Source organism: Chaetodon auriga, chromosome 17 (assembly GCF_051107435.1).
Source record: "Chaetodon auriga isolate fChaAug3 chromosome 17, fChaAug3.hap1, whole genome shotgun sequence".
Classification (NCBI taxonomy): domain Eukaryota; kingdom Metazoa; phylum Chordata; class Actinopteri; order Chaetodontiformes; family Chaetodontidae; genus Chaetodon; species Chaetodon auriga.
The window spans coordinates 22500334-22514618 of NC_135090.1; the positions used below are offsets into that span (position 1 = coordinate 22500334).

The window sequence follows — 14285 nt, forward strand, 5'->3', positions numbered from 1 at the left end:
GGACCGGGAGTCCAAAAAGTCAGTCATTTCCAAGCAAACTGTGTTCACTGACAGCAGTTTTCTGAAGTGTCTCTGAGTCCATGTATTAATCTCCTTCATCCATTCATGTGTTCACAAAGTGGTGAACCTTGCTCCATCCTCGCTGTGAATGATTGAGCAATTAGAGACAGAATTTAGTTTCCTTAAATAAAACTGAGGCTGAAGTCCTTCACGTCAGTCTGTCGTGAAAAAGCCATTTCTCTGAGTTGTTTGTTTTTTTCTGTTTTTCTAATGGGACAAACTGAGGCAGGCGGGTAAATATAAACCCATTAGAGGGCTCCCACAGCCTTGAAGCTCCCTTCAATCCATTACAGACACACACACACATGTTTAAAAGAATATAAAGAGGTCACAACACCGATGACATTATCGACACAGTATCAGAACTGGAGGCTCTTTATTCACCAAAACATGCAATTAAATTCAGTCTTTCTGTGTGTTTGTCTTCACTGAACAGAAACAATAAATTATGCACTCACATTTAACTCGAGGACATAGTGGACAAACCTGCAGAGCCACCTTGCTGGTATGGATGCATTCACAATGTGTTTTTTCAATGCTAAACTAATTTATGCATTTATGTATTGGTTGTTTGCAGATGACGTCATGTTGCTCTTTTGTTGGGGTGCAAACTGCAGATGGAGGGCAAGAAGTGATTTTCCGAATAGGAAGCAGTTTAACACACATTCAAAATGCTGATGTTTAGCATCGTTTATGGTCGCTCAGATAGATTAAACCAAGAAACCACGAGGAGCTTTTATCAAGTACCAAAATTTGTTGTTCATGAGGGTGAAAAATGCAAGAAATTGACAGAAAAAAGCTGGAAAAAATGGCTTGTTAACTGTCTGCAGTCGAGATGAGCTGAGTGGGAATGGATGGCGCACGAGCACAGTAAGAACTTTCCTCCATCTGGATTTAACGTCACGTGACTGCGAACAGCCTATTGTTTACATTACAGTTAGTATTTCAAAAGAGTTTTGCACAGAAAATTTTATGATGTCATGAAGTCTCTGAGCAGAACTGTGGCAGACGGATCACTGGAACCACTGTTAGCTTCAAAACATCGACACACAGCGAACTGTGAGGCCTCAGCAGGAGCTTCCACAGATGCAGATGTGTTTCCTGTAACATGACTTGTAGTCATGTTACTCTAATCTAATATGTAATCTATTAGCTTCCAGGCCAATGGCTGTCAATCCCCTTAGAGGATTATCAGGATAAGATGTCATACCCGGTGCTGAACACACACACACACACACACACACTCCTGGCTGTCCTGATGCTTCCATTGAGGTGAATTCGGTGCTGGGATGCTTTACAGGGCAGGTAGGTTGAATACGTACTCTGTGTGTTTCAACATGGATATAAAATTCATGTTAACCAAAGGATCACACCAGTTGTGGTGTTTTCGCCCTTCAGCTTCATTGAAAGAGTTTTTCATTCCTTCTGAGCATTTTTCTAAATTCATCATGAGGCTTTAGCTCGAGTGGTTTCACAGCCGACATTTATTCGCCTTTAGTTTTGCTGTTAATGTGGTATTTCCATCATGTGGTAATGCAGCATCACACTGATGTAAAACTGCTTCTCTCACCGACTGTGGCGCTGTTTTCTGGGTTGAACATGAACCCTCTTCCACTACAGTCCGGCGAATGTTGAAGCACTAGGCCTCGTGCCTCTGGACCAGGTTCAGCACCTTCACAGAAACCTGGCTGGGATGGTCGAGAGTGTTCAAGCCACAACCTAAGACTAAACTTTAGCCTAACTTTGGGCGAAGTCTGGACCTCATTCTGCTGCTGTGACTTCTGACCCCCGATGCTAATCCAGTTAACTGATTCTACCAATGACATCACTCAAGGTTGCTTTGGATAAAAGTCAGCGATAAACAGGGAGGGCAAGTTGCTGAATGTTTAGGATGAAGCGGAGATCTATTGTACTGGCTTTTGTCTTACTGATTGGCTGGTGTGGTGAATCTCTGGCCTCTGATGAACACCCAGACTTTGGACATGATGAGGATGTACATCCCAACACCCTCATAGAAACAAACAGGGACGTGCTGGATGTGGACTTCCAAACAAGCAGGAATGTACTAGACACAAACATTGAGACAAACTTTGACATACGGGACATCAACACGGACAACTATGAGGACGCTGATTGGCATCCTCCTTCTTCCGTCCTGGAAACACACTCCGACCTGCCCCTGGACGCCCCACCAGTGATTCGCAGCGGCAACGGTGACTTTAACAACAGCACCAACCAAACCTTGAACCGGACCATTGGTGCTTCATCGGCACAGTGCGGAGAGTACAGCAGCCAGCTGACGTCTAGTGGCCAGTGCAGGCTGATGGCAACGCTGCCTCCGGTGTCTTTGGGAACGTCCCCGAAACGCTGCCCGGATATGTTCCGCTGTACAGACGACATCTCACATTGGCTCCACGAGAACGAGAACAGAAAGGAGCAGCTGGAGGAGCTGAGGGAGACGATGTCAGAGCTGCAGGAGGAGCTGAGGAGCCACCAGCATCGAGTCAAGGCCCTGGAGATGCAGGTACACTGCTGTGAGCGTCTTTGTACAATCAGGAAATATCACAGCGCCATCACCTGGCGAACTGTTTGTAGCTTCTGTTATATATGGGAGTTTATATTTAATAAATATGCTCACCAACTGAACAGAAACGATACAGGACCAACACTAACAGTGATAATGTTGCTTGTTATTACATTATTATAATAAAGCAAAAGATTATTGAGGCAGTTAAAACACAACGCCCTCCTTTCTCTCTCTGTCTCTGTCTCTGTTTATCTCCGCCTGTCTTCATGTCTCTGTCCGTCTTTATCTCTCTGTCTTGACACCCATTAAGTCCTCCTTAACCTTGAATGCTAACAAGATTAGCTGCAGGCCTTTTGGCTGGGGCCCCACATCCTCTCACAGTGACTGTCCTGTCGAGCATTTTTCTGGGCTGCAGTGTCCCCGGGCCCTTGGTCAAAATCAAGACTGCAATCTGGATTTGTGACACAGTGCCAATGGTTTTTCAGAGAATTAACAGATCTGTAGACCAACTTCAACTTCACAACAACAAGCCTCCTTTCTTCTCTCTTTCTACCTTTCAGAGTGAAGACAATGTTGGTTTCAACTCAACCTTTGACCAGCGGCTGCGTTTTCTGGAGCTGCGTCAAACTGAGGCCGACACGCTGCTCCACGTGCACACGGCGCTGCTGCAGGAGCTGCAGGTGCAGCTCCGCAACCTGTCAGCCACCGTGCAGCGCGTGAGCCGCAACACTGGCTGCACCATCAACGTCATCAGAACTGCGCCGCTGCTCGGCCTGCGGGACACGCTGCGACCAGGTACACATACAACAAACACCTTGGTGAGTTGTATGCTAACCTTACCGCCCCAGGCTAACGCAGGCTAACAAATAAACAACAGCAACACAAACTCAACAAGTCAGTGGTCTCATTAGGTTTAGTGGACTGTTTGATTGTTTCATGATTCTGTGTGAATCCCTCTCTCTGTCTCTGTCTCTCAGGTGGACAGCACCTGTCTTTCTGTCCATCAGACTGCGCGTCTCTCTATCACAATGGTGTTCGGCGCTCTGGAGTTTACAACATTGTCCTGTCGCCCGGCGCCACGCTGCCAGTCTACTGTGACATGGAGACTGAGGGTGAGACACACACACTGTATACAGCATGTACTTCATACAGTATATATGCAGCACAGAGTGATTCAGACACCAAGGTGTGGACAGAAAGGCATGTATAACACCTGGAATTGAACAATATTCATGGCTGGGACAATAAGGAGCTCCTGAGCTCCCACTAACACCTCTGTCCCGTCCTCATTTCCACACTGTAATTTGTGAACTGGCTATGCCAGGGTTCTGCAGGATTGCTGTGTGGTCATTTGATTGCACACCTGAGGATATGACAAATACCTGGAACTCTCTTTACCATGTCATAAGGTTCTTCTGAACCTTAGATACAACGTTGCACCAGGAGATGTTTCTGTTCCGTTCAGCTCATAGAATGTGTACATGTGTGTCCCAGGTGGGGGCTGGACGGTGTTTCAGAGGCGGCGTGATGGCTCTGTGAGTTTTAACCGCGGTTGGTCGGAGTATCGCGACGGCTTCGGCGAGCCGCGAGGAGAGCACTGGCTGGGCAACCAACAGCTCCACCTGCTGTCCAACCACGGCCACTACAGCCTCCGCATCGACCTGCAGGACTGGAGCCACGCCCACAGACACGCCCTGTACCACACCTTCAGGTAGACAGACAGGTGGAAAGAGATCATTACAGTTGTGTTTATGTAAAATGAAGACTGAAAAAAGACATTTGGTTTTCAGGTGCTTCTGTATTATTAAGCACCTCATAAGTTAGATGTTGACGTGTGTGCAAGTGTCTAAAACTAGCAACTGAATGTAGCTTTAACATCAGTCTTTTAGCATGATGTATGTCACCATCAAGGCAGCGGGAGACAGAGCTAGCTGAGCTGATGCTAATTAGCTAGCTAGCTGATCAAATCTGCAGGTAGTCATCATCGTTTCAACCTGTCTGCTGCAAAAAATTACTATGAACCTGCAATGTACAAAACCAGAAAGCTTGACAGGTGCAGCAGCAGTCGGGGGGGAGGGAGTGCAGGTGATGGTTTCTTTGCCTCCTCCTGCAGGATAGAGAATGAGGAGAACCGGTACCGCCTCCACGTGTCGGGTTTCAGCGGAACGGTGGAGGATTCATTCGGTTGGTACCACAACCAGCAGAGCTTCAGCACACCAGACACCGGCAACATCTGTGCCGAGATCAGCCACGCAGGCTGGTGGTTCCACCAGTGCTTCTATGCAAACCTCAACGGCGTCTACTACAAGGTAGGACTGTGGACAAGAAGCATGAGACACAGGTAGACAGGTGTGCACGAGAACAACATTAACTTAATGTTGAGACAAGGTGTTGAAGCTGTGTTTTCCACCAGGGGGGGCGCTACTCTGTGAAAGCTCAGAACCTGCTCGGGCCAGATGGCATCATCTGGTTCTCCTGGAAGGACTCAGATTTCTACTCTCTGAAGGCGGTCACCATGATGATACGGCCACGCAACTTCAGGCCACACCTGTCGCCGTAGTGATGGAGTGTTTGTCACTGAGCACCAACAGCCTGAAGCCCTGCTAGCTGCCACCAAGACTCACGCAAGAATAAATGTGTATTCATCCACGGCTGGAAATAGTCCCCAACAAATGTGCTAGTTGGTCCTGTATGAGTAAATTGTAAATTTGCTAATGTTTTTTTTAAAGTTTTTGTAAGAAATTACTGAGCCTTTTTAAGAAAAAATTAAATATATTTCTTTAAAAAAAAACTATATTTTTTCAATCATCATTCATTGAAGCCTGAGTAGGAGCCAATGGACTTGAAGCTGACAGCACTAACAGGAAGTGGTCTGATAAACAGCTCCAGTGTCCATTAGGCTGCTGTTCACCTCAAAGTCTGATGCCTGAACAGAAATCACAGCCGATATCCATCAACTTTCATGTCACACGTTTAGAAGCTGAGGCTATTAAAGAATAAAGTAACACCAGGTAACACGTAAAAAGACCACCCTCATATCTTATATTATTCTGATATTGTACAGATTAAACAAAACCATACAACCATAATTTTCATCATACATTTATTTAGTGGAACAGTTACAGGTATTAAGTGATTCATCTACATCTCAAAGTCACCAACCTCCTGAATGAGTGAATGCAGGCTGCTTGACTCTCAGTCACGCAACCTGCACAGGTGAAGCTCCTCAGAGATGACTCTAATGAAACATTCTTTACAGACAGATGGTTCAGTAGGTCAGCCAGCCTCCCTGCCGCTGTTGTGTGATCAGGAGAGTTTCCCCTCAGACAGCGGGGGTGACCAGGATGGAGGGTGTTTATGCAGGGCGATGCCTGGGGCGGGTGACGGACTGCCACCACAGAGGAGGGAGGTCGCCCTCCTTGCGGGCAGGAGGGAGGGCTTCAGTCTTGGCGGTCCCGGGTGGAATCTCAGCCTGCAACTGGGTGACCTGGAACCAGACGGGGGGAGAAAAGTTTACAACAGGGGCTGCAAGTATCAATTATTTTATTTTCATTATCAATTCATAGATTATGTTATTGTCTATGAAATGTCAGAGAAAAGAATCACAGAGCCAAAGGTGAACACTTCGTCCATTTGGTCTGATGAAGAATCAATTGGCAGTTGGTGATTAATGGAAAACATGTTTAATCTCTAACATTAACATGAAGAGAGGCCGCGACATGCTGCCTGACAGAGCTTCACTCTAGTGCCACCTGGTGGAGGTAACTGAGACTATTCCCTCACAGCAAACAAACCCGTTCAAACAGTTTAAACAATCACTCTGCAGACTCACCAGGATGAAGTACCATGCAAGCAACACATGTTCAAAGGTGACTTTAAGCAGTATTAACGTCTTCACAACTATGATAGCACAAGTTTCTCCTGGGTCATTCCTTAAGTGTTAGACAGGTGACTGGGTCGTATTGATATGCATTGAGAATACTGTAATATCACACTGGTGGTATGTAAACCATGTCCTGCAGACTGATGGACGCTGCACAGCCCACCTCTTTGTCCCAGCTCTGCAGTCTCAGTTTCTTCCACTGCTCCCTCTTGGAGAAGTAGTCGGGGTACATGGCCTTCTCTGAGGGGTGCCAGTGGTCCAGCAGCCACTCTGGGTACTACAGGAACAAAACAGAGCTCAGGACTTCCATCATGGAACATTACGTATTTCCATATCATGTTTTTCATTACAAATAAGCCAAATAATCAATCCTAACAAGCTAACATAGACCACCTGATAAAAAACATGAATTCTAAGTACAATGTTGTTGATTTTTTGCTGCTCAGCTTCATGTAACAGAAAAATCCGTATAACAACGTTAAATTGTTAGCAGGTGGTGCTTTAACAGAGAAAAACCACTGCAATTAAAAAATGGGAACAAGGATAAACAGCTTGCAAATTTATGGCTGCCTTGTAAAGCCAGATTCCACAGTTATCTTGTTTTCTGTAACAGAAAAAGGTCTCAAACTGATATATTCAAATCATTTTGTTTTTAAATCCATCTGTGTTGCAAACATGTAAAAGAAGAGAGAAAAAAAGGGATTTATTTCTCGCTCTCATCCAGATGAAGCACATGAAGCCCCGCCTCACCTTGTAGCACTCGTATCTCTCGTACGAGGTCCCTCCGGGTGAGTCGGGGAAGATGTAGGGCTGGGGATGTTGGTTAGCCCAGAACTCCTCCTCTCCTGCCTTCAGCAACAAGGCAGCCTTCACCATGTTCTTCTCATCCTTGTTCTCATCGAAGCGAGCCCGCAGCACGCAGGCGTAGAACCGATATTTGTCTCTATAGCAGGAAAACACAACTAATTAAACATCTGAACTTATCCGACAGACAGCACAGACAGAGACCAGGACGTCTCCTGTTACTGCAAAACGTACAGAAGGATAGAAATGATGATACAGGTCACACAAATACAATCATTATTTATGTGTATGCAAGGACATTTAGTTTACTCTCACAAGAAAAAAAAAAAAGCACAAAATCCTTACAATGGAAACAGAAATAATATCCACATTTAAAATGGAAGAACATTTCACTTTTATTGCCACCAATAAGCTATGTCTAACATATGTTGGCCTTGAAAAACACCGCACAGTTTATTCATTACACTATGAATGAAGTTTAATGAATGCTGTCAGATGTTATAAGCTGTATATTGACTACATCTAGACTGAGTTATTTCATTAAATCTCACCTGCTCGCTGATTAAGTAACATGTAAAGCAATATAAATAAGTCCCTTAATGTGTGACTTAAACGGTAACTTGATGAACTGAATGTGAATTCATGACTCTCCTGTTACCTGATGTGAATAAATGCTGGACCTGATGTGAACCTCATGACTGCTGTTTGGAGCAAACTTTTACAGAACAGTGTTTGGAGTAGTGAGTATATTACATCTGCCACCTGTACAGAGACAAATGTCTATCCTTTAAAGTAAACAGTATTTATGAAAACCTCTGGTTCTATCCATTCACAATCATCAGACCGCCTGTCGTCAGACGGAGTGAAGTTTAGGTGATGTTACTGCTCTTGACTACTCACCGATTTCAACGCTAGCTAGAGCAAGCTAAAGGTGTAAATTAGCAAATTATATTTGACCAATATAACTTGTGTTTAAAAAGAACAGGGCAGTGTCGGGGTTACTGTCTGCTTTTTAATGGAGTGTTTGAGATAACGAGGATAAGGACTGAGCTGTGGAGCTGACGGACTTGAGAAATGAGTGACCTGGCTAACAGCGACGAGAGGTTAGCTTAGCTTTTAGCTTAGCGGCACAGCAAACAGACTGCACCACAGCGGATACATGCTCTATTTTCACTATTCAGCACAAATCTTAAGCGCAGACAGTCCGTCTTACCTAAAGATGCACCATGACTCGAGGTGTCTCAGTGATTTCTTGTAAAGCCGCAACACTTTTTGCTGGTGAGTAAGATAGGCAGTGGCCATTTTCGGCGTCCCCTGTCACCTTCTCGCCGAGCACCGCTGAGGATTCTGGGAGTTAGCATTCGATTGGACGTTACAACCGTAAATACCTACAAAATGCGCAAAACATTTAATGTCGCTGTCGTTTTCTCTCTGATCAGAGTTTAATCGCAGATGTTAGTAATTCTGAAATAAATTGGCTCTATGTTGTATTTCACATAAATCTGGATAACAGGGAAAAGTAGCCGAAAGCTAGCTATGTCAGTGACGCGCCTTTCTCTGCTACAGTAATTAAGGTACTGCAGCGTTATGGTGTTGGTGGGAGCTGCATGTGTGTCTCTTTTAAGAAGTTTTTCTCGTACAGCCATGGCTCAGCACAAATTCATTGGTAAGACACTTGTGTTTAATGTTTAGCTTGATGAAGTATGAAGAAAACGTAGAAGACTGGGTGTCACTACGTGCCTGCGTCTGTAAACTGACAGGCTCACATGTGTAGTTAGCACGGAAGCTATGAGTTAGCTCTGCTGAGCATGACAACACAGCAGTGACAGAGCTCTGCAGCTGTGAACGTCAGCTGGTTTGTGTTTGTGACAGCTGATACTGAACTACTGTCAACAGCAGGTAGTGTGTTGGCATTAAAGTGAGGAATCCAAATGGAGTCATGAAGGTGGTGAAATACCTGAACCCAGTTTGTGTTGCTCCAAACAGGGAATCTGAAGCTTCAACCATGGCTGCAGCCCAGCAGGGTTTCAGGACTAAGGACACATTTCGGTCAATTTACTTTGAAATGCTTTCAGTTTCACACAATAAAAGCAACTGAGATGAAACGATGCAAACATCCCTCACAGAGACATTTCTGTCATTCAAATATTTACAGGCACAAACTGGCAAAAAGCTGAAGAGCTGAGGTTTAAAATACAGAGCTGAAAGGAGGAAAACTACAGGAAATCAACTGGCAAAATCAATTTAGATAAGTCTGAAATAAACTTAAATGTAACTTATCAATCATGACCCACATGATGCACCACACAGTGAGTGACCAGGAAAAACACCAGTACAATGTAATACTGCGCAGTATACTGGAGTAGCCTTAAAATACTGCCTTAATGAAAGTGGTCAGTGGTAATTAGAGCTGAAACATGTAGTTCATCAATTGATTGACAGGAAAATTATTTTGATAGATGAATCTTTGAAGTTATTTATGACTAAATATTTGTAGGTTTCGAGGTGATATTTGGGGAAAACTAAATGTTCGGTGATGGAAAAAATGACTGATTGATTGATTGATTGATTGATTGATAGATAGAGCACTTCAACCAATCACAGGAACGTGTTTGGTGACACGTTGCAGTATTGATGATTTCTAACCTCTCCGTCTCCAGATATCGGCGTGAACCTGACAGATCCCATGTTCAGAGGCCTCTACAGAGGGAAGCAGAAACACGACGGTGAGCAGCTTTTCTTATCGTGGCTTGTGGGCTGTTGAGGCGACATTAATCTGAGACTAGCTGTGATTTTTTTGACAGATGACTTCGATCAGATCATCGACAGAGCTCTTAAAACCGGGATTGAAAAGGTGAGACATGCGTCCATCACTAAGTGCACTTATTCAATTTGTCGTCACACCAGGGGCTTTGCAGTGTTGGTCCAGACTGAAATATCTCAACATGTATTGGATGGATTAATTTTAGCTTAGCGCAGACATTCACGGTCACTGGAGGATGAATCTGCTCATTGTGTCCACATGAAGTTTGTGGTTTGCAGATGTTTCAGTGACCATCGAGCCCTTCCCGTCACCTCGGCCATACTTTGGATTTGATGCTAATTAGTAAAAGTTAGCTTGCTAACATGCTAAACTCAGGTGGTGAACATTACACCTACTAAACATCAGCATGTTGTTAGCATGCTGACGTTAGCATTTAGAGCTCCGCTGTCTAAGCAGGACTGTTGACACTTTGTGTTTTCATGGCACACTGAAAAAAAGCCTTGAAATGTCTTAATTTCTGTTGCTTTGTTCCAGTTCATGATCACAGGAGGAAGCCTTGAGGACAGCAAGGAGGCCCTTAAGCTAGCTGAGAGCAGAGGTGATAATAACAAAGACAAACGTGTTACTGAATGCGACAAAATGGTTTTTGGTTGATTTTCTAGAATAATCTGCCAGCTGCTTTTCTCTATGCTGGACTTTTCTAACTTCATATTCAACAATCTCCCTTCTTCCTCACAGATGAGTTTTACTGCACTGTCGGCTGCCATCCCACCCGCTGCACTGAGTTTGAGCAGCATGGAGAATCTCAGTACTTCTCAGGGCTGAGGGAGCTGGCGACAGCCCACAGAGGAAAGGTGGTGGCCATCGGGGAGTGCGGACTCGGTGTGTACTCTTAGAACTGCTGCATCTGTGCAGTAACAAAAAAAATACAGAGAAGAAGTAAGGAACAGAAATTACTCAAATAGATCCGGTATGCTCAAACATTAGATAAGACGAAATAAACCTTTATTGATCCCCATGGAAGAAATGTGGGTGTTGCAGCAGCACAAACGGAGAGCAGAGAAGATGAACAAATAGAGAAATACTAAGAAATGAATAAGAAGTAAAACATTACTACTAGTATTGTAATACTGTAAGCGGTTTAGACACAGTTCCCCCGACAGTGTTCCACCTTAAACTAACAGTGCAGCAACGTCTCTGAGCAAAGAGGCGTAATAAATAACATCAAGTCAGCAAGATATGATGCACTCACCTCCGTATGTGGTGTCGTATGACAGACGATCATTTAGAATTTATTGTGTGTACCACATCTGTTATATTGAATATATAATGTAATGTATTTAACATATTTATGTATATGTCATCGTACGATTAATATTGTACAAACTGTAACATATGATGAAATATGATGAAGTATAGTGAAGTTGGATGTATTTCTGTTGCTCATTAATATCTTGATATTATAATGTGTGTGTCACCTTTTTTTTTCCTGCTCCAGATTTTGACAGGTTGGAGTTTTGCCCAAAAGAAACTCAACTCAAGTAAGTTTATTTGTCTCTATTGAGCGTGAAAACTGCTCCAGTTGGCTTTCAACCCTTTGAAATGTGCCTCTGGCTGCTTGTGATGAGCTGTGAACAGAGACGATTTGACCAGAAAGCACGTCTGAAGCCGTCCAAGCATTGAGGCAAACGTGCGTTCAGCCTTTACTCTGCGGTGTGAAAAACAGCAAATCCTCACATCAGAGAAGCTGGAAGGAGGAGATGTTTGGTCACGTCAACAAGGACCGATCTTCAAAATTGTCGTCATTTTCTTGCTGATCAGCCTGCACTCTTCATCGTCTCTGCTCTGCTCTGGAACAGATACTTTGAGAAGCAGTTTGAGCTGGCAGAGGAGACCCGGCTGCCCATGTTCCTCCACTGCAGAAACTCCCATCAGGAGTTCATCGGTGGGTTTGTGCACCTGAGACCAGGTCTGACTCATGGGAGGGATTTTTTTTTACATCTGCTTCTTTGTCTCTGTTTTGACAGACGTCATGAAGAGAAACAGAGACCGCTGTGTTGGAGGAGTGGTGAGGACATTCGTTTTATTCTGTGTGCTGTTTGTTAAAGATCACAATAATTCAGAGATAATTAAAAGAGCAGAACACAGAAATGAATGCGCTGCAGGTGGAGCTGATTCCTGTTTCCTCCCTCAGGTCCACTCATTTGATGGGACTGCAGAGGACGCCGCTGCCCTCATTGAGCTGAACCTCTACATTGGAATCAATGGATGGTGAGAGGATTTCCCCCCTGAGACCAAAGACTTGACCTGACACGAAGCACACCTGGGCTCAGCTCCAGCTTGTGTTTGGCTTTGACTGTTTTTAGACCAACAGGTCTTGGGACTCCCTGTGAGGAGCCGCCCATTGGGGATCTCCCTCAAGAACCGAAGACCTACAAGGGCTTTTTTTCTGTTTGCGTGTGCAGCTGCATTCTGAGAACTACAATCAGCCCTTTTCGTGTAGTACAGACGCAGTAATAATTCAGGTCCCGAACAGGATGTACTGTGAAAATGTTCCTCTGGTCTGAAAACATCATTTGGAGTCTGGATTTAAAAATCATGACTCATACAATATGCAGCTTTTAGGTTTTTATTTTTAAAAATGAAGATAACTGATCAGTTTTACTGTACAACCCTGAGACATGAAACATCTAGCATATAAGAAACAGGTGCCCAGGTAGAACAGGTGTTCAGTTTCATTAAATTAGATTGATTCTAAATTTAATCTCCACCTCTTGAACACTGACTTATTAACACCCACACACCATACAAGTTCAAGGATTCACTTCCTGTTTTGGTGCAACCTCATGGCCTTGCAGGTCAGAGAATCGTGCTGCGTTTGGGAACATGAAAGTCACTCTGCCCAGTGTTTTTAATGTATTATCTATTATTATATATCTTTTAATATATTTGTGGTTTCTTGACACTGATTTAACTGATGATGGGTCCCAAAATACAAACCCTGACACCTAAACTCAGGTCAGATTTCTCCTGTAATCGCTGCTTGAGTTGTCGTGTAGCTCTGTGGTTCACACCTCAGTTTTTAAGAGGTGAAAGGTCATTTCTTTATGTAAAGGTGCATCTTAGTCACACTGTAACTTCACCTGTGTTTATCATTATTTCTGTTTTTCAGTTCCTTGAAAACAGAGGCCAATATCGAAGCTATGAAGTCCATCCCCACTGAGAGGCTCATGATAGAAACGGGTGAGTTGCAGCCAGTTCATTCTAATGAAGGTATTTGACAAAATGTGGTCACTGAATGGGAAAAGAAAAGAAAATAGAATTAACTTTGTTGTTAACCGCATGAAGCTAGTTGCTCCTGATAATAGAGGGAAATAGTTATGAAACATTCAGATCCAAGTTGCTGTGTTTTATGGCTTCATTATCACATTGAAAAAAAAACGACATCGTAACGCATCAGTAACTTCCTGCTCCTTCCCAGATGCTCCATGGTGTGGTGTGAAGAACACTCACGCAGGCTCCAAATACATTAAAACGACGTTTCCCACGAAGAAGAAATGGGAGGCGGGCCACTGTCTGAAGGACCGGAATGAGCCCTGTCACATCATGTGAGTAACGGCAGGGAGGCGGCAGAGGGTGGATCCAAGTGGACAAACACCATTTTTAAACCCAGCAGGTGCTAAATTTAACAGCTAACGTCCAGGTTTGACTGTTTGTCTCCAGACAAGTTCTAGAAGTGATGGCGGCAGCGAGGGAGGAGGAGCCGCTGGAGCTGGCCAACACAATCTACAGCAACACCACCAAAGTCTTCTTCAGCTCCAGCTGATGATGAACCAGATGAAACCTTAATGAAGCTGCTGTGTGTGTGTGTGTGTGTGTGTGTGTGTGTGTGTGTGTGTGTGTGTGTGTGTGTGTGTGTCTGTCTGTCTGTCTGTCTGTTTCCAGGGATAAAACTCTGTTTGCCAATTTTGAAAAGTCAAATAACTTCAAATCTGTCTTCTTCTGAAATAAAAATGACTTTTTCATGGGATTCACCTTGATGCTGAAACAATTACTTATTTTCTGTTTCATGTACATACAGTGTGTGTGTGTGTGTGTGTTTGTGTGTGTGTTTATATATATGTGTGTGTGTGTGTGTGTGTGTGTGTGTGTGTGTGTGTAGAATTTTTTTTTTGCCAGCACTTAACCAAAATTTGTTCCCATTACATTTGAAAGGACACAAGATGGAAAGTGTAAAAGATAGAAAA

At 43.9% G+C, this 14285-nt stretch overlaps 3 protein-coding genes across 5 annotated transcripts; 2 read left to right on the forward strand and 1 right to left on the reverse strand.

Annotated features, from left to right (window-relative positions):
• Window positions 1–1291: 1291 nt before the first annotated feature.
• LOC143335467 (angiopoietin-4-like) lies at window positions 1292–5684 on the forward strand. 2 transcript variants are annotated; one of them, XM_076754914.1, is made up of 7 exons: window positions 1292–1365; window positions 1681–2584; window positions 3148–3409; window positions 3565–3699; window positions 4082–4298; window positions 4701–4896; window positions 5001–5684. In XM_076754914.1, exons 2-7 carry the CDS (start codon window positions 1943–1945, stop codon window positions 5145–5147), a joined length of 1599 nt encoding a protein of 532 aa, XP_076611029.1. In that variant the 5' UTR covers window positions 1292–1365; window positions 1681–1942; the 3' UTR covers window positions 5148–5684. The 2 variants fall into 2 exon arrangements, with proteins under 2 accessions (XP_076611029.1, XP_076611028.1); XM_076754913.1 differs by having other exon boundaries at window positions 3148–3382.
• On the reverse strand, window positions 5674–8620 carry ndufb9 (NADH:ubiquinone oxidoreductase subunit B9). Of its 2 annotated transcripts, XR_013078421.1 has the most exons (5): window positions 8488–8620; window positions 7221–7413; window positions 6634–6747; window positions 5802–6074; window positions 5674–5771 (listed from the first exon to the last, which is right to left on the reverse strand). XR_013078421.1 is itself a non-coding variant. In XM_076754915.1 (4 exons), exons 1-4 carry the CDS (start codon window positions 8574–8576, stop codon window positions 5943–5945), a joined length of 528 nt encoding a protein of 175 aa, XP_076611030.1. In that variant the 5' UTR covers window positions 8577–8620; the 3' UTR covers window positions 5674–5942. The 2 variants fall into 2 exon arrangements, 1 of the variants encoding a protein (XP_076611030.1); XM_076754915.1 differs by having other exon boundaries at window positions 5674–6074.
• A 203-nt stretch (window positions 8621–8823) lies between these two features.
• Window positions 8824–14272, forward strand: tatdn1 (TatD DNase domain containing 1). Its single transcript, XM_076754917.1, has 12 exons — window positions 8824–8940; window positions 9935–10000; window positions 10079–10128; window positions 10573–10636; window positions 10777–10920; window positions 11537–11579; window positions 11898–11983; window positions 12066–12106; window positions 12233–12309; window positions 13211–13281; window positions 13520–13646; window positions 13762–14272. The coding sequence occupies exons 1-12, from the start codon at window positions 8862–8864 to the stop codon at window positions 13862–13864; spliced, it is 951 nt and encodes a 316-aa protein (XP_076611032.1). The 5' UTR covers window positions 8824–8861; the 3' UTR covers window positions 13865–14272.
• The last annotated feature ends 13 nt before the right edge of the window (window positions 14273–14285 follow it).